General features: G+C 42.9%; 1 protein-coding gene and 1 non-coding gene across 2 annotated transcripts; both read right to left on the bottom strand.

Moving 5' to 3' along the window:
- Positions 1-1,426: 1,426 nt before the first annotated feature.
- LOC135116668 (zinc finger protein 48-like) lies at positions 1,427-15,639 on the bottom strand. The gene is made up of 11 exons (XM_064043166.1): positions 15,603-15,639; positions 14,922-15,130; positions 13,584-13,730; positions 12,395-12,502; positions 12,021-12,042; positions 9,266-9,543; positions 7,250-7,441; positions 6,459-6,570; positions 3,372-3,649; positions 2,489-2,635; positions 1,427-1,552 (listed from the first exon to the last, which is right to left on the bottom strand). Exons 1-11 carry the CDS (start codon positions 15,637-15,639, stop codon positions 1,427-1,429), a joined length of 1,656 nt encoding a protein of 551 aa, XP_063899236.1.
- Positions 15,640-17,330: 1,691 nt separating this feature from the next.
- On the bottom strand, positions 17,331-19,360 carry LOC110381325 (uncharacterized). The gene is made up of 3 exons (XR_010278050.1): positions 19,297-19,360; positions 18,652-18,798; positions 17,331-18,107 (listed from the first exon to the last, which is right to left on the bottom strand). It is a non-coding gene; the product is annotated as an uncharacterized LOC110381325 (transcript).
- Positions 19,361-22,546: the final 3,186 nt, after the last annotated feature.

The following is a 22,546-nucleotide window of genomic DNA, read 5'->3' as shown; positions in this document are numbered from 1 at the left end:
TTACATAACTATAACTGTCAGAGCTATCATTATTTTGCAAAAAAATACAATAATCCGACCAGAAATCCCGCTTTTTGCGAAGTCGGTTCAAAATAAGCATTATTTACTTCCTAACTTTCCAATGTTTTAGAGTCTAGAATACTCAATATCATCCTCTTGATCTTATCCAGAGTTTTGTACCAATTTCAAGTAAATAACACAACATATTTAAAATATATATTTTATTGAATACCACAATCAGTTCACACAATATATTTATTTAAAAAAAAAATCTTGTATTTACTTTAAATTATAAAATTAAAAGTTATTGAGATCATAATTATTAGGACTTATATTAACACTGCAAACTTTTAGTCGGCCGACAGTTTGTTTGGGCTCATAAATCAGTATGAAGATGAATGGTAGTACGCACATTACAAAGATCAGGTATTTAGCCGGTATCAGACCGACTGAAAACTTTTATTGCAATTAAGATTTCCTTTAAAAATGTACCAACTGTCGGCCAACTTTTTAGTCTAGTATTATGCCACAGTTCAAATTCTCGTCCATTTTTTTGACAGAAACCTAAACTACATAAAAACCATTGAGGAAGAAAAGATGAGCCGAGATGCCATAATGCAGGTAGGTCAGGCGCCTTCTTATAACTCAAATACTTACGGTAAGCTTGACCAAAATGGTCAGTTACGAGTGAATTAACTAGGCGTTCAGGTTCTTTGGGACATCTGTTAACTACTTTTGGTGTTACGAAAAATATCGGATCCGAAGAAAAAGTCAAAGTCAAATCATTTATTTCGTTTAGGCCTTTACAAGCACTTAAAGTTATCGGCACGAATCTTGAGCTCTGACCTACATCTGCGCATAAGTGATTTATTAGCAAAGAACCAATCCCGAGTGACGGCTATGAAGCGATGCACTGCGAGCCAATCACCGCTTTAGCCCGCTCCCGCGCCTCACTTCATACCACAAAAGGGACCCGATAAATTACTTCTGCGCAGGTATAATCAGAGCTCAAGATTCGTGCCGGTAACTATATGAACGTCAAACATATAAATAAATTTAATTCTAGTTGTCCATTCCAAAAGTAGCTTCTTATAGAGAAGAACGGGCAAGAAACTCCATGGTTACCTACTCTTTTAAAAAAAGGGTGAAGACAGTATCGTTCCTCGTCCCCCTCGCCCCGCATGTTGTCGCGCTACTTTCTTAGGAGATATTGCGTTATGACATCTCCGCTAGTCATTATGTTCTCCTTGGCTAAGTCTCAGTAAGTCTGACACCAGTCCAACCAAGGGGTATTGGGTTGCACAAATAACTGGGTTGAGAGGGTCAGATAGGCAGTCGCTCCTTGTGGCACACTGGTACTCAGCTGCTTGCAACTGGAAGCCGACCCCAACATAGTTGGGTGCTCGGGAGATGATGATGGGTCAGTCTAAGGTCCTGCGCTGACGCTGAAGAAGACGTCGCAAGGCTGTCTCCAGGGTTCAGGGAGGATGAGGGGCTCCGGCTTGTACGCGTCCAGCTTCGGGGACGGAGGCGCCGGGACTTCGGGCTTTACCTGTAAATGATGATGACCTATAGTATACTAGCGACCCACCCCGGTTTCGCACGGGATAACAGTATTTCCCCACTATTTAATGTATGTTATTATACATATAAACCTTCCTCTTTAATCACTCTATCTATTGAAGAAACCGCTTGAAAATCGGTTGCGTTATTTTGAAGATTTAAGCGTACAAAGGGATATAGGGACAGAAAAAGCGACTTTGTTTTATACTATGTAGTGATATCTAAACAGTTAACTATTTTGGAAAACAATTTGTGTCCAAACACCAATGGGAACTACTGTCCGTATCGGGATAAAATATAGCTTATGTTAATCGGAAACAGTGTAGCTTTCCAACAGTGAAAGAATTTTTCACATCGGTTCAGTTCGAAGCTGCGTGAAGGTCCGCACTCGCCACCTAACTTTTTTTTAACGACGTCAAAATTCATCAAATGCCCCCTCCCGCTGTGGGTTAGCAGCGGTGAGGGAGTGTCAGACTCTTACTGACTAAACACCGTCGTGTTCCGTCGTAGGCCTTTTATGTACCAGTGTTATGTTTAACTGCCTCGTTGGTCTAGCTGTCGCAAGTACGGCTGCTGAGCACGAGGTCTCGGGTTCGATTCCCGAGTCGGGTCGAAATCGCTTTGTGGGTTTTAGAAGACTTTCACAAAGCAGCCCGGAGCCTGGAAGCTGGTGATTGATACACCCGTGCATCGGAGAGCACGTAAATGTCGGTCCTGCGCCTGATCTCTCTCCGGTCGTGTCGGATTGCCGTCCCATCGGGCTATGAGAGTGAAGGAATAGTGAGTGCACCTGTGTCTGCGCAAATGCTCGTGCACTATAATATGTCCTACGTAGTTGGCTAATCTCCTTACATGAGAACAGCCGCCGTAGCCGATAATCGGCTAGGAGGACATCATCATCATGTACCAGGGCCCCGGCTCCTACCTTGGCAGTCCTGGCGAGCTTGAGGTGCACGAGCTTGACGTGCGTGCGCATGGCGGTGCGCTGCGTGAAGCGACGCCCGCACTCCGTGCACTCGAACGGTTTCTCCCCCGTGTGTGTCCGCACGTGGTTCACTAGCACGCTCTTACCCTGCAATGTCATTATCATCATCATCATTATCATTAGCTTCATCACTACCATCATCATCACAGTCATCATCATTATCATCATCATAGTCATCACTATCATAGTTATCATCATCACCGTCGTCATCATCATCATCGTCATCATCATAGTCATCATCATCATCATAGTCATCATCATCGTCATCATCACCATTAGCCAGTCATCATCATCATCATTAGTCATTGTCATCATCATCATCATTAGTCATAGTCATCATCATCATCCTCATCACAGTCATCATCATTATCATAGTCATCACCATCGTCATCATCATCATAGTCATCATCATCGTCATCATCACCATTAGCCAGTCATCATCATCATCATTAGTCATTGTCATCATCATCGTCATTATCATCATCATTAGTCATATTCATCATCATCATAATTAGTGATAGTCATTATAGTTATCATCATCATTCATAGTCATCATCGTTGTCGTGCCCAGACAGTCGTCAACTGGCTTGTTCTTTGGACAAAGAATTAGTTTTGCCATTCAATGTGGCAATGCAGCCAGTCTTCTGGGCACGTTTCGAGGAGTACTTCGACGCCTAACACTCTGCTTTTTAGAAATTTTTATTTAATTATTTTCTATGTTTATAAGATTCTCAGTAATAGAAGGTAATTTTAAGTTCGTAAATATAGTTAGAAAGACGGAATAATTACTTTTTTCAATCACCATGGCAACTGTAACACTAACCCGGAAGGCCTTCCCGCAGGTGTGGCAGACGTGCTTGGGCTGCGCGCGGAGGCGCTGGTGCACGGCGCGCGCGTGCTTGCGCAGCGCGCCGCGCGACGCCAGCCGCGCGCCGCACGCGCCGCAGCCGTGCGCGCGCGCGCCCTCGTGCGCCACGCGCACGTGCGCCAGCAGCGCGCCCGCGCTCGCGTAGCGCCGCGGGCAGCGCGAGCAGGAGAACCTGAGTGTGTTACTGGCTACAGGCGACCCGGGACTAGCCGAGAAACAGCTCCGAATACTACCTATATAGTAGCAGTCGTTACTATTCCACGTCAGAGGCCGTCAGGCGCGTTTGAGAAAAACTAGACGATTAAACCTGCAGCTCACTCGATAAGAAAAAAAAGTACCTTAACAAATCAAAATTTACAAAACTGCTAAACACAATGTCACTTACTAGAGTATTCATTTTATTTTTTTACAGTTTAGAATGTTAAGTAGGTAACTTTAGACGTTTTCGTTGCTAAAACTTTGACTATAGCATTGATAGACACTTTTGAAACTTTTGATTTGCTCGGCTGCTTATGACGCTAACCGCACGTTTTGAGTTCTTGCTGCCGGCTGCCACTGACGACCTTTTATGACTACGATGATGATGACGTTGTTGATGACATTGCAGGGCAAAAGCGGTTTTTAGTCAGTAAGAGTCTGACACTCCCTCACTGCAGTCACTGCTGCTAACCCGCAGCGCGAGGGTCATTTGATGATTTTTGACGTCGTAATAGGTAGTAAGTTTCATTTTATCAAAATATTTTTATTATATTTTTAAGAACCAGAAACAGGTTTGTTCAACATGGAAATAACAAGAAATAGTTTTAACATGAAAATCAGCTATGATTGAACCAAACTATTCAAAAGCCCGGCAAAATCGTATTCCCGTCAAACTATAACATGTCTTGTCACAATGACGTTCGAAAATGGAATCCTCCAAGCAGAGATACACGACTGAATGGTGGGGTGTCGATGGTCGCTCGTCTCTGCTGCCCTTTATGTAACCACTGGCAGCTAACAATACTATATAACTTAAAAATGTGATTTTCGCAATTTTTCCTATATTTGCATTATATGACTTTTGATTCCTTTGCGAGTCTCGAAAATTTGTTAAAAATATCGCTGTATCCTTTGATTGGCTTGGCTTAGAAGTTTGATATTTTCACAGCTTAAAGGGACAATAGATCGGGGTATTTCATTCATTTCAGCTTGATACGTCCATGCGTTCTTGAGATAAAGGGTCATGACAGACAGACACACAGACGGACAACAAAGTGATCTTATAAGGGTTCCGTTTTTTTTCTTTTTGAGGTACGGAACCCTAAAAAGAAAATGTCAGGCATGTACCAATGCAAATTTTCTAAGTTTGTATGTACTTTTATCTTTCTATCTTAGACACCCAATGACAGATTAAAGGTGAAGGATAACATTCGAAGGGATTATATTAGTTTACATAACTAATAACTGTCAGAGCTTACTTTGCAAAAAAATACAATAATCCGACCAGAAATCCCGCTTTTTGCGAAGTCGGTTCAAAATAAGCATTCATTACTTGCCCAGTTTGCAATGTTTTAGAGTCTAGACTACTCAATATCATCCTCTTGACCTTATCCAGAGGTTTGTGCCAATTTCAAGTAAATAACACAACATATTTAAAATATATATTTTATTGAATACCACAATCAGTTCACACAATTTATTTATTTTAAAAAAAATGTCTTATTTTTACTTTAAATTATAAAATTAAAAGTTATTGAGATCATAATTATTAGGACTTATATTAACACTGCAAACTTTTAGTCGGCCGACAGTTTGTTTGGGCTCATAAACCAGTATGAAGATGAATGGTAGTACGCACATTACAGAGATCAGGTATATAGCTGGTATCAGACCGACTGAAAACTTTTATTGGAATTAAGATTTCCTTTAAAATATACCAGCCGTCGTGACAACTGTCGGCCGACTGTTTAGTCTAGTATTATGCCACGGTTCAAATTCTCGTCCATTTTTTTGTCAGAAACCTAAACTACATAAAAATCATGGAGGAAGAAAAGATGAGCCGAGATGCCATAAGGCAGGTAGGTCAGGTGCCTTCTACTAGGTCAAATACTTACGGGAAGCTTGACCAAAATGGTCAGTTACGAGTGAATTAACTATTCGTTCGGGTTCTTTGAGACATCTGTCAACTATTTTTGGTGTTACAAAAAATATCGGGTCCAAAGAAAAAAGTCAAGTCATTTATTTCGTTTAGGCCTTTACAAGCACTTAAAGTTATCGGCACGAATCTTGAGCTCTGACCTACATCTGCGCAGAAGTGATTTATTAGCAAAGAACCAATCCCGAGTGACGGCTATGACACGATGCACTGCGGGCCAATCACCGCTTTAGACCGCCCCCGCGCCTCACTTCATACCACAAAAGGGACCCGATAAATTACTTCTGCGCAGGTATAATCAGAGCTCAAGATTCGTGCCGATAACTATATGAACGTCAAAAATATAACTAAGTTTAATTCTAGTTATCCATTCCAAAAGTAGCTTCCTATGTAAAGAACGGGCAAGAAACTCCATGGTTACCTACTCTTTTAAAAAAAGGGTGAAGACAGTATCGTTCCTCGTCCCCCTCGCCCCGCATATTGTCGCTAATTTCTTAGGAGATATTGCGTTATGACATCTCCGCTAGTCATTTTATTCTCCATAAGCATGGCTGATAAAAAGGTGAAGGAAAACATCTTGAGGAAACCTGGACTATAAAGTCTGAAATCACCAACCCGCATTGAGCAAGCGTGGTGATTAATGCTCAATCCTTCTCCGTGTGAGAGGAGGCCGCAGCCCAGCAGTGGGACGATAAATAGGCTGTAACAGTATAAGTATAAGGTCCCAGTAAGTCTGACACCAGTCCAACCAAGGTGTATTGGGTTGCCCGGGTAACTGGGTTGAGGAGATCAGATAGGCAGTCGCTCCTTGTGGCACACTGGTACTCAGCTGCATGCGGTTAGACTGGAAGCCGACCCCAACATAGTTGGGTGCTCGGGAGATGATGGGTCAGTCTAAGGTCCTGCGCTGACGCTGAAGAAGACATCGCAAGGCTGTCTCCAGGGTTCAGGGAGGATGAGGGGCTCCGGCTTGTACGCGTCCAGCTTCGGGGACGGCGGCGCTGGGACTTCGGGCTTCACCTGTAAATGATGATGACCTATAGTATACTAGCGACCCACCCCGGTTTCGCACGGGATAACAGTATTTCCCCACTATTTAATGTATGTTATTATACATATAAACCTTCCTCTTTAATCACTCTATCTATTGAAGAAACCGCTTGAAAATCGGTTGCGTTATTTTGAAGATTTAAGCTTACAAAGGGACATAGGGATAAAAGTACAGAAAAAGCGACTTTGTTTTATACTATGTAGTGATATCTAAACAGCTACCTATTTTGGAAAATAATATGTATCCATGCTATAGTGGGAACTACTGCCCGTACCGGGATAAAATATAGCCTATGTTACTCAGGAAGAGTGTAGCTTTCCAACAGTGAAAGAATTTTTCACATCGGTTCAGTTCGAAGCTGCGTGAAGGTCCGCACTCTCCACCTATCTTTTGTTTAACGACGTCAAAAATCATGAAATGATGGCTCCCGCTGTTGGTTAGCAGCGGTGAGGGAGTATCAGACTCTTACTGACTAAACACCGTCGTGTTCCGTCGTAGGCCTTTTATGTATAGTTATCGGCACGGATATTGAGCCATGACCTTCACCTGCGCAGAAGCGATTTATTGGTTTATTGCCTTGTGTGTACAGTGCGCAAAGCGATCCCCACTCTTCCGCCGAGAGGTTAATATCCGTGCCGGTAACTATACCAGGGCCGCGGTAACATCCGGCAGCCCGGGCAGCTGGTCTCCTACCTTGGCAGTCCTGGCGAGCTTGAGGTGCACGAGCTTGACGTGCGTGCGCATGGCGGTGCGCTGCGTGAAGCGACGCCCGCACTCCGTGCACTCGAACGGCTTCTCCCCCGTGTGTGTCCGCACGTGGTTCACTAGCACGCTCTTACCCTGCAATGTCATTATCATCACTATCATCATCATCATTGTTATAATTTTCATCATTATCATGACCATCATCATGATTGTCGTTGTCTTCATAATCATCATCATAGTCACTGTAGCTATCATCATAGTCATCATCACCATCATAGTTAACATCATCGTCATCATCATCATAGTCATCGTCATCATCATCATCATAGTCATCGTCATCATCATTATTATCATTCATAGTCAATATCATCATTATCATCATCATCATCATAGTAATCATCATCACCATTATCATCGTCATCATCATCATCATGATAGTCATCATCATCATCATCAACGTCATCATTGTCATAGTCATCATTACCATCATTGTCATCATCATTACCATCATCATCATCAACATCATAGTCTTCATCATCATCATCATAGTCATTGTCATCATTATTGTCATTACCGAGTTAAGTTTACCCATATTCAGATAGCTACATATTCATAATAACGAAAAGGAGAAAATTAAGAAAATAAGCAGGAAAATTACATTTAATAGACAAGATGATAGTGCTAAAAAAATGTTTTTTTGCGTATTTTTCAATGGGGGCTCGTTACGTCTATGTAAAATTTATAAAAAAAACATTTTTACATGTTTATTTTTCTAAAAACAAGTACAATCACACTGAACCACACACTAGGATACCCTGTGTCGTGGGGCTCAGTCTCTTTCGTCTGTGCAATAAACAATAGTTAACTCTTAACTAGAACAGTCTATTAGTACTTAAACATTTACCGTCTTACCACAAAAACTTTTAAACGTCAGTTTATGCCTTGTCTAAAAAAATGTCAAATTATGACGTTGACATATGGTTCATTTTGCAGCCAAAATAATATTAGACAAGTGTAAAACAGGGTTTAAAGTTTTTGTAGTAAGGCCCCAACACTTGTATAGAATTTTTTATTAAAAAAAAAATGACAAGGAAATAGAATAGAAATAGGTACTTAAAAGTGATGTTGTAACACAAAATTCTATCGTGTTGTACTTTCAATCTAAAAGAAGGACTAATTGTTATTTTTCAATCACCATGGCAACTGTAACAAACTAATACAAGCTGTTGATTTGCATCCGTGCCATATTCAAGGAGGTAATTATGCTAATGATTCGAGAAAAAAATTGGTACGTATTTTTTTTTCTTTAACTTTTTTTCGGAATTCCGTAAATGTCATCTAGCCTTATTTAATCTGGCCTTAAAACCGTGCTGCACCCTCACACAAAGCATACGCGACGATCACTCATAAACATTTATAAAATTGGATTACTTCTGAAATACCTCGACATTACAATGACAACAAAAGCAGTGTATATTAGTTATTTCCCATCTACTGTAATTCCAATCCCACCCAAAACAAAAATGTGAAAGACTGCCAAGTTCGATAATATGGGAATGCTTCGCCTATAAAAGAAGTGAGATCTGAATAAGTACCAAGTTCCATACACATACCTCAGTTAAAAATAGTTACTTTTTAATGATGTTCCTTGGCAAGTTTTCATACACCTTGTTATAAACCTACTAAACGCAATGAATCAAGTATTTAATTTTCTATTAAACTTGCCAAGTAAAATCATTAAAAAGTTGATATGCGTAAATAAAATAGATTTTGAGTTACAGGGGGGTCGAATTTGGCCCGAAATGGTTCGTGTAATATAACCCACGGCCGGTGTGTCGCTTTTTTTGCTCGAACTTGGCGGACACACTGCCGTGTGTCTAGATCGATTATTTACGTATTGTATGTCCTCCTCCTGAACTATGGCATAAATGCAAATCAACAGCTTGTATGTCCACTAACCCGGAAGGCCTTCCCGCAGGTGTGGCAGACGTGCTTGGGCTGCGCGCGGAGGCGCTGGTGCACGGCGCGCGCGTGCTTGCGCAGCGCGCCGCGCGACGCCAGCCGCGCGCCGCACGCGCCGCAGCCGTGCGCGCGCGCGCCCTCGTGCGCCACGCGCACGTGCGCCAGCAGCGCGCCCGCGCTCGCGTAGCGCCGCGGGCAGCGCGAGCAGGAGAACCTGAGTGTGTTACTGGCTACAGGCGACCCGGGACTAGCCGAGAAACAGCTCCGAATACTACCTATATAGTAGCAGTCGTTACTATTCCACGTCAGAGGCCGTCAGGCGCGTTTGAGAAAAACTAGACGATTAAACCTGCAGCTCACTCGATAAGAAAAAAAAGTACCTTAACAAATCAAAATTTACAAAACTGCTAAACACAATGTCACTTACTAGAGTATTCATTTTATTTTTTTACAGTTTAGAATGTTAAGTAGGTAACTTTAGACGTTTTCGTTGCTAAAACTTTGACTATAGCATTGATAGACACTTTTGAAACTTTTGATTTGCTCGGCTGCTTATGACGCTAACCGCACGTTTTGAGTTCTTGCTGCCGGCTGCCACTGACGACCTTTTATGACTACGATGATGATGACGTTGTTGATGACATTGCAGGGCAAAAGCGGTTTTTAGTCAGTAAGAGTCTGACACTCCCTCACTGCAGTCACTGCTGCTAACCCGCAGCGCGAGGGTCATTTGATGATTTTTGACGTCGTAATAGGTAGTAAGTTTCATTTTATCAAAATATTTTTATTATATTTTTAAGAACCAGAAACAGGTTTGTTCAACATGGAAATAACAAGAAATAGTTTTAACATGAAAATCAGCTATGATTGAACCAAACTATTCAAAAGCCCGGCAAAATCGTATTCCCGTCAAACTATAACATGTCTTGTCACAATGACGTTCGAAAATGGAATCCTCCAAGCAGAGATACACGACTGAATGGTGGGGTGTCGATGGTCGCTCGTCTCTGCTGCCCTTTATGTAACCATTGGCAGCTAACAATACTATATAACTTAAAAATGTGATTTTCGCAATTTTTCCTATATTTGCATTATATGACTTTTGATTCCTTTGCGAGTCTCGAAAATTTGTTAAAAATATCGCTGTATCCTTTGATTGGCTTGGCTTAGAAGTTTGATATTTTCACAGCTTAAAGGGACAATAGATCGGGGTATTTCATTCATTTCAGCTTGATACGTCCATGCGTTCTTGAGATAAAGGGTCATGACAGACAGACACACAGACGGACAACAAAGTGATCTTATAAGGGTTCCGTTTTTTTCCTTTTGAGGTACGGAACCCTAAAAAGAAAATGTCAGGCATGTACCAATGCAAATTTTCTAAGTTTGTATGTACTTTTATCTTTCTATCTTAGACACCCAATGACTGATTAAAGGTGAAGGATAACATTCGAGGCCATTATATTAGTTTACATAACTAATAACTGTCAGAGCTATCATTATTTTGTAAAAAAATACAATAATACGACCTGAGAATCAGCTTTTTGCGAAGTCGGTTCAAAATAAGCATTAATTAAAACTTCTAAAGTTGCCAATGTTTTAGAGTCTAGCTAGACTAATCAATATCATCCGCTTGTCCTTATCCAGAGGTTTGTACCAATTTCAAGTAAATAAAACAACATATTTAAAAAATATATTTTATTGAATACCACAATCAGTTCACACAATTTATTTATTAAAAAAAAAGTCTTATTTTTACTTTAAATTATAAAATTAAACATTAAAAGTTATTGAGATCATAATTATTAGGACTTATATTAACACAGCAAACTTTTAGTCGGCCGACAGTTTGTTTGGGCTCATAAATCAGTATGAAGATGAATGGTAGTACGCACATTACAAAGATCAGGTATTTAGCCGGTATCAGACCGACTGAAAACTTTTATGGTCGCTGCACACAGCGGGCGGGGCTCGACGGGACGGGACGGCGACGCGACGCTGAGCAGTTGTAATGTACTAGATATTACGGAGGCCGCCACACAGAGCCGTCCCGCTCGGCGCGACGCGACGCGACGATCTAGTACACTGTGTCACGTCGCCGTCCCGTCCCGTCGCGCCCCGCCCGCTGTGTGCAGAGACCATTATTGGAATTAAGATTTTCTTTTTAAAAAATGTACCAACCGTCGTGACAACTATCGGCCGACTTTTTAGTCTAGTATTATGCCACAGTTCAAGTTTTTTCAGAAACCTAAGCTGCACAAATACCACGGAGCAAGGAAAGATGAGCCGAGATGCCACAATGCAGGTAGGTCAGACGCCTTCTACTAGCCCAAATACTTACGGGAAGCTTGACCAAAATGGTCAGTAACGAGTGAATTAACTAGGCGTTCGGGTTCTGAAAGACAGACATCTGCTAACTATTTTTGGCGTTACAAAAAATATCGGGTCCAAAGAAAAATGTTAAAGTCAAATCATTTATTTCATTAAGGCCTTTACAAGCACTTATAGTTATCGGCACGAATCTTGAGCTCTGACCTACATCTGCGCAGAAGTGATTTATTAGCAAAGAACCAATCCCGAGTGACGGCTATGACGCGATGCACTGCGGGCCAATCACCGCTTTAGCCCCCGCGCCTCACTTCATACCACAAAAGGGACCCGATAAATTACTTCTGCGCAGGTATAATCAGAGCTCAAGATTCGTGCCGATAACTATATGAACGTAAAACATATAAATAAATTTAATTCTAACTGTCCATTCCAAAAGTAGCTTCCTATGGAGAAGAACGGGCGAGAAACTCCATGGTTACTCTTTTAACAAAAGGGTGAAGACAGTATCGTTCCTCGTCCCTCGCCCCGCATGTTGTCGCTACTTTCTTAGGAGATATTGCGTTATGACATCTCCGCTAGTCATTTTGTTCTCCTTGGCTAAGTCTCAGTAAGTCTGACACCAGTCCAACCAAGGGGTATTGGGTTGCCGGGGTAACTGGGTTGAGGAGATCAGATAGGCAGTCGCTTCTTGTGGCACACTGGTACTCAGCTGCATGCGGTTAGACTGGAAGCCGACCCCAACATAGTTGGGTGCTCGGGAGCTGATGATGGGTCAGTCTAAGGTCCTGCGCTGACGCTGAAGAAGACATCGCAAGGCTGTCTCCAGGGCTCAGGGAGGATGAGGGGCTCCGGCTTGTACGCGTCCAGCTTCGGTGATGGCGGCGCGGGGACTTCGGGCTTCACCTGTGAATGATGATGATGAAATATAATATACTAGCGACCCGCCCCGGTTTCGCATGGGATAACAGTATTTCTCCACTATTTTATGTACATATGTTACTATACATATAAACCTTCTTCTTTAACCACTCTATCTATTGAAGAAACCGCTTGAAAATCGGTTGCGTTGTTTAGAAGATTTAAGCTTGCAAAGGGATAGGGGACAGAAAAAGCGATTTTGTTTTATACTATGTAGTGATATCTAAACAGCTACCTATTTTGGATAATAATTTGTGTCCATGCTCCAGTGAGAACTACTGCCCGTACCGGGATAAAATATAGCCTACTAGCTGGTGCCCGCGACTTCGTCTGCGCAGGTTTAGTATTTCGAACAATATGTTTACAAATTGTAGCCTATGTGTTATTCTGATGTATAAGCTATATTATTGTAAAGTCTCATTAAAATCCATTCAGTAGCTTTTGCGTGAAAGAGTAACAAACATCCATACATCCATACATACAAACTTTCGCGTTTATAATATTAGTAGGATGTTAATCGGCAAGAGCCGATAAGTCGTGGTGGCCTAGTGGGCAAAGAACCAACCTCTCGAGTATGAGGGCGCGGGTTCGAATCCAGGTCAGGCAAGTACCAATGCAACTTTTCTAAGTTTGTATGTACTTTCTAAGTATATCTTAGACACCAGTGGCTGATAAAAAGGTGAAGGAAAACATCTTGAGGAAACCTGGACTTATATAGTCTGAAATCAGCAACCCGCATTGAGCAAGCGTGGTGATTAACGCTCAATCCTTCTCCGTGTGAGAGGAGGCCTGTGTCCAGCAGTGGGACGATAAATAGGCTGTAACTAACTAATCGGCAAGAGTGTAGCTTTCCAACAGTGAAAGAATTTCTCACATGGTTCAGTTCAAAGCTGCGTGAAGGTCGCACTCTCCACCTATCTTTTTTTTAACGACGTCAAAAATCATCAAATGACCTCCCGCTGTGGGTTAGCAGCGGTGAGGGAGTGTCAGACTCTTACTAACTAAAAACCGTCGTGATCCGTCGTAGGCCTTTTATGTACCAGGGCCGCGGCTACTCGCCTCCTACCTTGGCAGTCCTGGCGAGCTTGAGGTGCACGAGCTTGACGTGCGTGCGCATGGCGGTGCGCTGCGTGAAGCGACGCCCGCACTCCGTGCACTCGAACGGCTTCTCCCCCGTGTGTGTCCGCACGTGGTTCACTAGCACGCTCTTACCCTGCAATGTCAGAGTCATCATTATTATTGTCGTTATCACCATCAACATCATAGTCATCATCATCATCATCATCGTTAGTCATAGTCATCGTCATTATCATCGTCGTCATCATCATAGTCATCATCATCATAATCATCATCACAGTAATCATCATCTTAGTCATTGTCATCTTCATCATCATAGTCATCATCGTTAGTCAAGGTCATCGTCATTATCATCGTCGTCATCATCATAGTCATCATAATCATCATAATCATAGTCATCATCATTATCATCATCACAGTAATCATCATCTTAGTCATCGTCATCTTCATCATCATAGTTATCATCATCATTGTTATCATTTTCATTATAGTCATCATTTTCATCATCATAGTCATTATCATCATCATGGTCACTGTTACTATCATCATAGTCATTGTCGTTATCATCATCATCATAGTCATTATCATCATCATAGTCATCATCATAGTCATCGTTATCATTATTGTCATTACCGAGTTAAGTTTACCTTTATTCAGATACATCAGGATCAGGAGAAAATGAAGAAAAAAAGCAGGAAAATTACATTAAATAGACAAGATGATAGGGCTAAAAAAATTATTTTTGGCGTATTTTTTATGAAAATTTATAAAAAAAACATCTTTACATTTTTATTTTTCTAAAAACAAGTACAATCCATCATGTATATGACACTGAACATCACACCAGGATACCCTGTGTCGTGGGGCTCAGTCTCTTTCGTCTGTGCAATAAACAATAGTTTACTCTTATAAACTAGAACAGTCTATTAGTACTTAAACATTTAATACTTGTATAGAAATTTTTACAAAAAAAATAATGACAAAAAAATAGAATAGAAATAGGTACTTAAAAGTGATGTTGCAACACAAAATTTTATCGTGTTGTACTTTCAATCTAAAAGAAGGACTAATTGTGTGTGTTTTTTCAATCACCATGACAACTGTAACAAACTAAAGCTGGGTACTCACTTAGCAGTGTAGCACGTAACGTATCAGATACGGTATCAACCTGCAAGTGGGTACGGCTCGTCCACGGTCCTCACGAGCGCACTGCGAGCCGTCTTTGCTTACAGCGCTCCACGCGCGAGCGGCTCGCAGCGAGCTCGTGTATCTTATACGTTACGTGCTACACTGCAAAGTGAGTACCCAGCTTAATATGTCCACTAACCCGGAAGGCCTTCCCGCAGGTGTGGCAGACGTGCTTGGGCTGCGCGCGGAGGCGCTGGTGCACGGCGCGCGCGTGCTTGCGCAGCGCGCCGCGCGACGCCAGCCGCGCGCCGCACGCGCCGCAGCCGCGCGCGCGCTCGTGCGCCACGCGCACGTGCGCCAGCAGCGCGCGCGCTCGCGTAGCGCCGCGGGCAGCGCGAGCAGGAGAACCTGAGTGTTACTGGCTACAGGCGACCGGGACTAGCCGAGAAACAGCTCCGAATACTACCTATATAGTAGCAGTCGTTACTATTCCACGTCAGAGGCCGTCAGGCGCGTTTGAGAAAAACTAGACGATTAAACCTGCAGCTCACTCGATAAGAAAAAAGTACCTTAACAAATCAAAATTTACAAAACTGCTAAACACAATGTCACTTACTAGAGTATTCATTTTATTTTTACAGTTTAGAATGTTAAGTAGGTAACTTTAGACGTTTTCGTTGCTAAAACTTTGACTATAGCATTGATAGACACTTTTGAAACTTTTGATTTGCTCGGCTGCTTATGACGCTAACCGCACGTTTTGAGTTCTTGCTGCCGGCTGCCACTGACGACCTTTTATGACTACGATGATGATGACGTTGTTGATGACATTGCAGGGCAAAAGCGGCTTTTAGTCAGTAAGAGTCTGACACTCCCTCACTGCAGTCACTGCTGCTAACCCGCAGCGCGAGGGTCATTTGATGATTTTGACGTCGTAATAGGTAGTAAGTTTCATTTTATCAAAATATTTTATTATATTTTTAAGAACCAGAAACAGGTTTGTTCAACATGGAAATAACAAGAAATAGTTTTAACATGAAAATCAGCTATGATTGAACCAAACTATTCAAAAGCCCGGCAAAATCGTATTCCCGTCAAACTATAACATGTCTTGTCACAATGACGTTCGAAAATGGAATCCTCCAAGCAGAGATACACGACTGAATGGTGGGGTGTCGATGGTCGCTCGTCTCTGCTGCCCTTTATGTAACCATTGGCAGCTAACAATACTATATAACTTAAAAATGTGATTTTCGCAATTTTTCCTATATTTGCATTATATGACTTTTGATTCCTTTGCGAGTCTCGAAAATTTGTTAAAAATATCGCTGTATCCTTTGATTGGCTTGGCTTAGAAGTTTGATATTTTCACAGCTTAAAGGGACAATAGATCGGGGTATTTCATTCATTTCAGCTTGATACGTCCACGCGTTCTTGAGATAAAGGGTCTTGACAGATAGACGGCCGAAAAAGTGATCCAATAAGGGTTCCGTTTTTTCCTTTTAAGGTACGGAACCCTAAAAAGAAAATGTCAGGCATGTACCAATGCAAATTTTCTAACATAACTATAACTGTTGGAGCTAGCATTACTTTGCAAAATAAATACAATAATCTGACCATAAATCCCGCTTTTTGCGAAGTCGGTTCAAAATAAGCATTCATTACTTGCCCAGTTTGCAACGTTTTAGAGTAATTTAGAGTCTAGACTACTCAATATCATCCTTTTGGCCTTATTCAGAGTTTTGTCCCAATTTCAAGTAAATAACACAACATATTTAAAATATATATTTTATTGAATACCACAATCAGTTCACACAATTTATTTATTAAAAAAAAAGTCTTATTTTTACTTTAAATTATAAAATTAAACATTAAAAGTTATTGAGATCATAATTATTAGGACTTATATTAACACAGCAAACTTTTAGTCGGCCGACAGTTTGTTTGGGCTCATAAATCAGTATGAAGATGAATGGCAGTACGCACATTACAAAGATCAGGTATTTAGCCGGTGTCAGAACGACTGAAAACTTTTATTGGAATCAATATTTCCCTTTTTTTTAATACCCACCATTGTGACAACTGTCAGCCGACTGTTTAGTCTAGTACTAGCTTTTGCCCGCAACTTCGTTCGCGTGGAATAGTGACTACCAGCAGATTTTTGATTTGACCAATAGATGGCGCTATATGTCCGGAATATTTTTTTTTGTATTAAACACTATCCTATGTCCTTTCTCAAGTTTCAAACTATGTCTGTACCAAATTTCACACAAATCGGTTCAGTAGTTTAGGCGTGAAGAAAAGACAGACAGACAGACAGAGTTACTTTCGCATTTATAATATTAGTTTGGATTATGCCAAAGTTCAAATTCTCGTCCATTTTTTTTGTCAGAAACCTATACTACATAAAAACCATGGAGGAAGGAAAGATGAGCCGAGATGCCATAATGCAGGTAGGTCAGGCGCCTTCTACTAGCTCAAATACTTACGGGAAGCTTGACCAAAACGATCAGTTACGAGTGCATTAACTAGGCGTTCGGGTTCTGACAGACAGACATCTGCTAACTATTTTTGGCGTTACAAAAAATATCGGGTCCAAAGAAAAATGTCAAAGTCAAATCATTTATTTCATTAAGGCCTATACAAGCACTTATAGTTATCGGCACGAATCTTGAGCTCTGACCTACATCTGCACAGAAGTGATTTATTAGCAAAGAACCAATCCCGAGTGACGGCTATGACGCGATGCGCTGCGGGACAATCACCACTTTAGCCCCCGCGCCTCACTTCATACCACAAAAGGGACCCGACAAATTACTTCTGCGCAGGTATAATCAGAGCTCAAGATTCGTGCCGATAACTATATGAACGTCAAAAATATAAATAAGTCTGATTCTAGTTGTCCATTGCAAAAGTAGCTTCCTATGGAGAAGAACTTGCAAGAAACTCCATGGTTACCCTTTTAAAAAAAGGGTGAAGACAGTATCGTTCCTCGTCCCCCTCGCCCCGCATATTGTCGCTAATTTCTTAGGAGATATTGCGTTATGACATCTCCGCTAGTCATTCTGTTCTCCATAAGTATAAGGTCCCAGTAAGTCTGACATCAGTCCAACCAAGGGGTACTGGGTTGCCCGGGTAACTGGGTTGAGGAGGTCAGATAGGCAGTCGCTCCTTGGCACACTGGTACTCAGCTGCATGCGGTTAGACTGGAAGCCGACCCCAACATAGTTGGGTGCTCGGGAGATGATGATGGGTCAGTCTAAGGTCCTGCGCTGACGCTGAAGAAGACATCGCAAGGCTGTCTCCAGGGCTCTGGGAGGATGAGGGGCTCCGGCTTGTACGCGTCCAGCTTCGGGGACGGCGGCGCGGGGACTTCGGGCTTTACCTGTAAATGATGATGACCTATAGTATACTAGCGACCCGCTCTGGCTTCGTACAGGATAACAGTATTTCCCCACTATTTAATGTATGTTATAAAACATATAAACCTTCTTCTTTAATCACTCTATTTATTTAAAAAATCCGCATGGAAATCTGATGCATACTTTTAAAGATTTAAGCTTGCAAAGGGATATAGGGGACAGAAAAAGCGAATTTGTTTTATAATATGAAGTGATATCTAAACAGCTGCCTATTTTGGATTTTTTTTGTGTCCATGCTCCAGTGAGAACTACTGCCCGTACCCAGATAAAATATAATATAGCCTATGTTACTCGGCAAGAGTGTAGCTTTCCAACAGTGAAAGAATTTTTCACATCGGTTCAGTAAGAACCTACCTACCTTCTTTTTAACAACGTCAAAAATCATCAAATGACCCCTCCCGCTGTGGGTTAGCAGCGGTGAGGGAGTGTCAGACTCTTACTGACTAAACACCGTCGTGTTCCGTCGTAGGCCGCGTATGTACCAGGGCCCGGCTACTCGCCTCCTACCTTAGCAGTCCTGGCGAGCTTGAGGTGCACGAGCTTGACGTGCGTGCGCATGGCGGTGCGCTGCGTGAAGCGACGCCCGCACTCCGTGCACTCGAACGGCTTCTCCCCCGTGTGCGTCCGCACGTGGTTCACTAGCACGCTCTTACCCTGCAATGTCAGAGTCATCATTATCGTTGTAATCATCATACTTATCATCATCATGATAGTCATCATCATCATCACCATCATCATCATGGTCATCATCATCATCATCACAGTCATCATCATTATCGTTAGTCATAGTCATCGTCGTCATCATCATCATCATTGTCATCATAGTCATCGTCATCATTAATGTCATTACCGAGTTAAGTTTACCTATATTAAGATACATATTCTTAATAACGAAAAGGAGAAAATTAACAAACTAAAGCTGGGTACTCACTTAGCAGTGTAGCACGTAACGTATCAGATACGGTATCAACCTGCAAGTGGGTACGGTTCGTCCACGGTCCTCACGAGCACACTGCGAGCCGCCTTTGCTTACAGCGCTCCACGCGCGAGCGGCTCGCAGCGGGCTCGTGCCTACGTACTCACTTGATACCGTATCTGATATGTTACGTGCTACACTGCTAAGTGAGTACCCAGCTTAATATGTCCACTAACCCGGAAGGCCTTCCCGCAGGTGTGGCAGACGTGCTTGGGCTGCGCGCGGAGGCGCTGGTGCACGCGCGCGTGCGCAGCGCCGCGCGACGCCAGCCGCGCCGCACGCGCCGCAGCCGTGCGCGCGCGCGCCCTCGTGCGCCACGCGCACGTGCGCCAGCAGCGCGCCCGCGCTCGCGTAGCGTCGCGGGCAGCGCGTGCACTCGAATCTACGCGAATCAAACCGGTGCTCAGACTGGTAGTCAGAAATCAATCAAGAGCATTTGTTGCGCAAAAAAATGTCCTTATAACAATATATTAGGACCTATGCACACCAATTTTTGAGTTTTGGAACACAAAAATACTCAAACAAGTTTGAAAAAAAAACACCGGAAAGTGAAGCAGCTGCGAGCGTAGCGAGCTCAAAATTGTTTGAGATGTGGGACACATAAGTCCTCTACCTCCGCTTACAAATAGCGCCTAAACAACTTAAAAATTACCACTGTAAAGTGAATTTTTTAATTGTTATTTTTGAGGACTCTTTAACTCTGAATTAAGCACACATAAAAAGAAACGGTGACTGAAGCGAGCGACAGTTGTTTTTGCTACTTCGGTGCTTAAAATTTTTGTTAGATCGAGGACTGAAAAAGCAAGGGCAGAACAAACTAAGAAAGAACCGCGAGCGAAGCGAGCGGATTTTTTTTCTATCTTTGAGGAATAATTTAAGTAATCAAATAAAGCAAAAATATAAGAGAGGGGTGACAGTCGGACTGAGAAGGGCGACCGCCTCGATGTCTCGCGCATGCAATTTCGTATTTTGTTTAAAATTTGAATATAAATAAAATGAAACAGTAAATGGTAGTGAACCTAGGCTTCGCAGACAAGGATGTCACCCTAAGGCCGCTGCCTCGAATTTTGCGGGCAGCGGGGCGGCAGCGGCGGCGGCGCGGGCGGTCACCGTTTGACTGGAGCTCACCGCTCGTTGCCCGCCGCCACGCCGCTCCCGCGCCGCTGTATTCGAGGGCCGGTCCATTTGATTATACGCGTAAGATCCTGCCGCTCCCGCCCCGCCGCCGCTGCCGCCCCGCTGCCCGCAAAATTCGAGGCAGCGGCCTAAGTGACATTTCCCTTCTGCCGCGCCATCCTGGTTGTGCAGATATGTATCGACCAAGATGGCAACCCCCGAGATGTGGCACCCGGGGCGGACCACCTCCCCCCCACAACCCCTTACTCCGCTACTGCCTGTATAAAAACAGGCGCGCGTGTGTAGCGATGCAGACGCGATGCAAACGCGCTGGCATTTTTAAGTAGAACCTCGTCAACAGTAGTTTCAGACAACGCTCGTATCGGTGTCGCACGTTGCAGGATAAATGCGCCGTCGACGCGCGTTTTGGGAACGCGCGTCACCGGCGCGTTTAAACAACGTGGTGTGCTTAGGCCCTTACATATATTGACATATCGTTTTAAAAACTCTCACAAAGCGGCCCGACAAAAACAACACCACGTGACGCTTGTGATGTTGCCGCACCGTGCGGTTTGTATGAAAAAATAGAATCGTCCGTACGCTGCACATCTAAGGGTCATGGCACATTATACCGGCACCGCAACAGCACCGATCCACACCAGCATTTAACTTGTCATTCAATTTAGAGCATGAAATCGTGTATAGTATAATATATTTCATAATGTCAATATGTAAAAGCCAACGGCGGCAGTCAGCGCGCTTGCCGCTACCACACAACTCGGCTCGCCGCCCGCGTGCTGCAAGCGAGCGGTCCTCATGCGTACAGCGCGCCGACGGCATGCTCATTACGCGTCGACTCCGAGTCGGCAGCGAAGTAATCAATGTTCAATCATAACTGTCTTAAAACAATATTGAGTTTGCGGTGACAGCAAACTTACACCTCGCGGCCGGAGCGCGGACGGCGAGCTTGCACCTTGCGGGCAACGCGTAGTTAGCGCGCTGGCAGCTAGCCGTAGTCTAAATTCGAGGCGACGACCTTGCTGCTGCTGTGCTGTTGCGGTGCTTGTATAATGTGCCATGACCCTAATAACGCACCGCTTCGGTACCGCAGTAGACCGTCAAGAAACGCGTAAGTTGAAAGCACGCTAAAGCCGCATTTTCGCTGGGGGACACTTGTTGGGAATTAATCATCTGACATTTACATAGTTGTTTCTAACCCGCGACAAATGACTTGTTTCCCAATAGGGCCAGTCGTGATCAGAACGTCACCAGAAGAGCTTTCATGACGACTGGCCTATAAAAACAAGCATGTTGTATGTAGCCAACTACATAAATGTCGAACTGCAAATGACTGAACTAAAATCTGCCTCGTTGGTCTAGCTGTCGCAAGTGCGGCTGCCGAGCAGGAGGTCTCGGGTTCGATTCCCGAGTCGGGCCGAAATAGCTTTGTGGGTTTTAGAAGACTTTCACAAAGCAGCCCGGAGCCTGGAATTTGGTGATTGATACACCCGTGCATCGGAGAGCACGTAAATGTCGGTCCTGCGCCTGATCTCTCTCCGGTCGTGTTGGATTGCTGTCCCATCGGGCTATGAGAGTGAAGGAATAGGGAGTGCACCTGTGTCCAAGCAAATGCTTGTGCACTATAATATGTCGTGCGCAGTTGGCTAAAAAAAACGATACTTAATTTTATTAACGCTAAGTTTCGGTCGTGCCACATCACTATTTAAAAATTTGCAATAAACTGACCACACTCGTAATGTCAGTTTAGTCTACGAGATTAAAAAACAGACTATAACTCAATCTACTATTTAGGTAATCACGCGTCACTCAACATCCAACTAATTAGACAGATTGTAACATAGCCCATTTGAACTGAATATACATATAACTCTTTAACTCTAACAGCTCATAAGATAGTTCATGACAGACGGACTACAAAGTCGTGGTCATAGTCAAGGTTCAATATACTCTTTGGGTAAGAAAAACACCAAAAAAATAAAGTTTTTGTCACTTACTTTAGAGTCTGCTTATCTCGATGTTTCATAGTCTTACTTAAATGTTGGCGCAGATTATGTGCCGATTTGAATCTGAAAATATAAAAGAAATATTTTACGTTATTAATGCTATATTACTGTCAAGTTTCATCAAAATCCATCCAATTCTTCATAAAAACAAACTTCTGTCATTTTAATAATTCATTTCAGACACTCAGTTAAACAGTGAGTCAGTTACTCAGAGAGTCCATCACTCAATCAGTCAGTTAATTACTCACTCAGATAGTCACTCACTCATCTCTATCGCAGTATAACT

This window comes from Helicoverpa armigera, chromosome 31, assembly GCF_030705265.1.
Source record: "Helicoverpa armigera isolate CAAS_96S chromosome 31, ASM3070526v1, whole genome shotgun sequence".
Taxonomy (NCBI): Eukaryota; Metazoa; Arthropoda; class Insecta; order Lepidoptera; family Noctuidae; genus Helicoverpa; species Helicoverpa armigera.
Note: the sequence above shows the minus strand (reverse complement) of the source record. Positions and strands in the feature narration are given on the sequence as shown.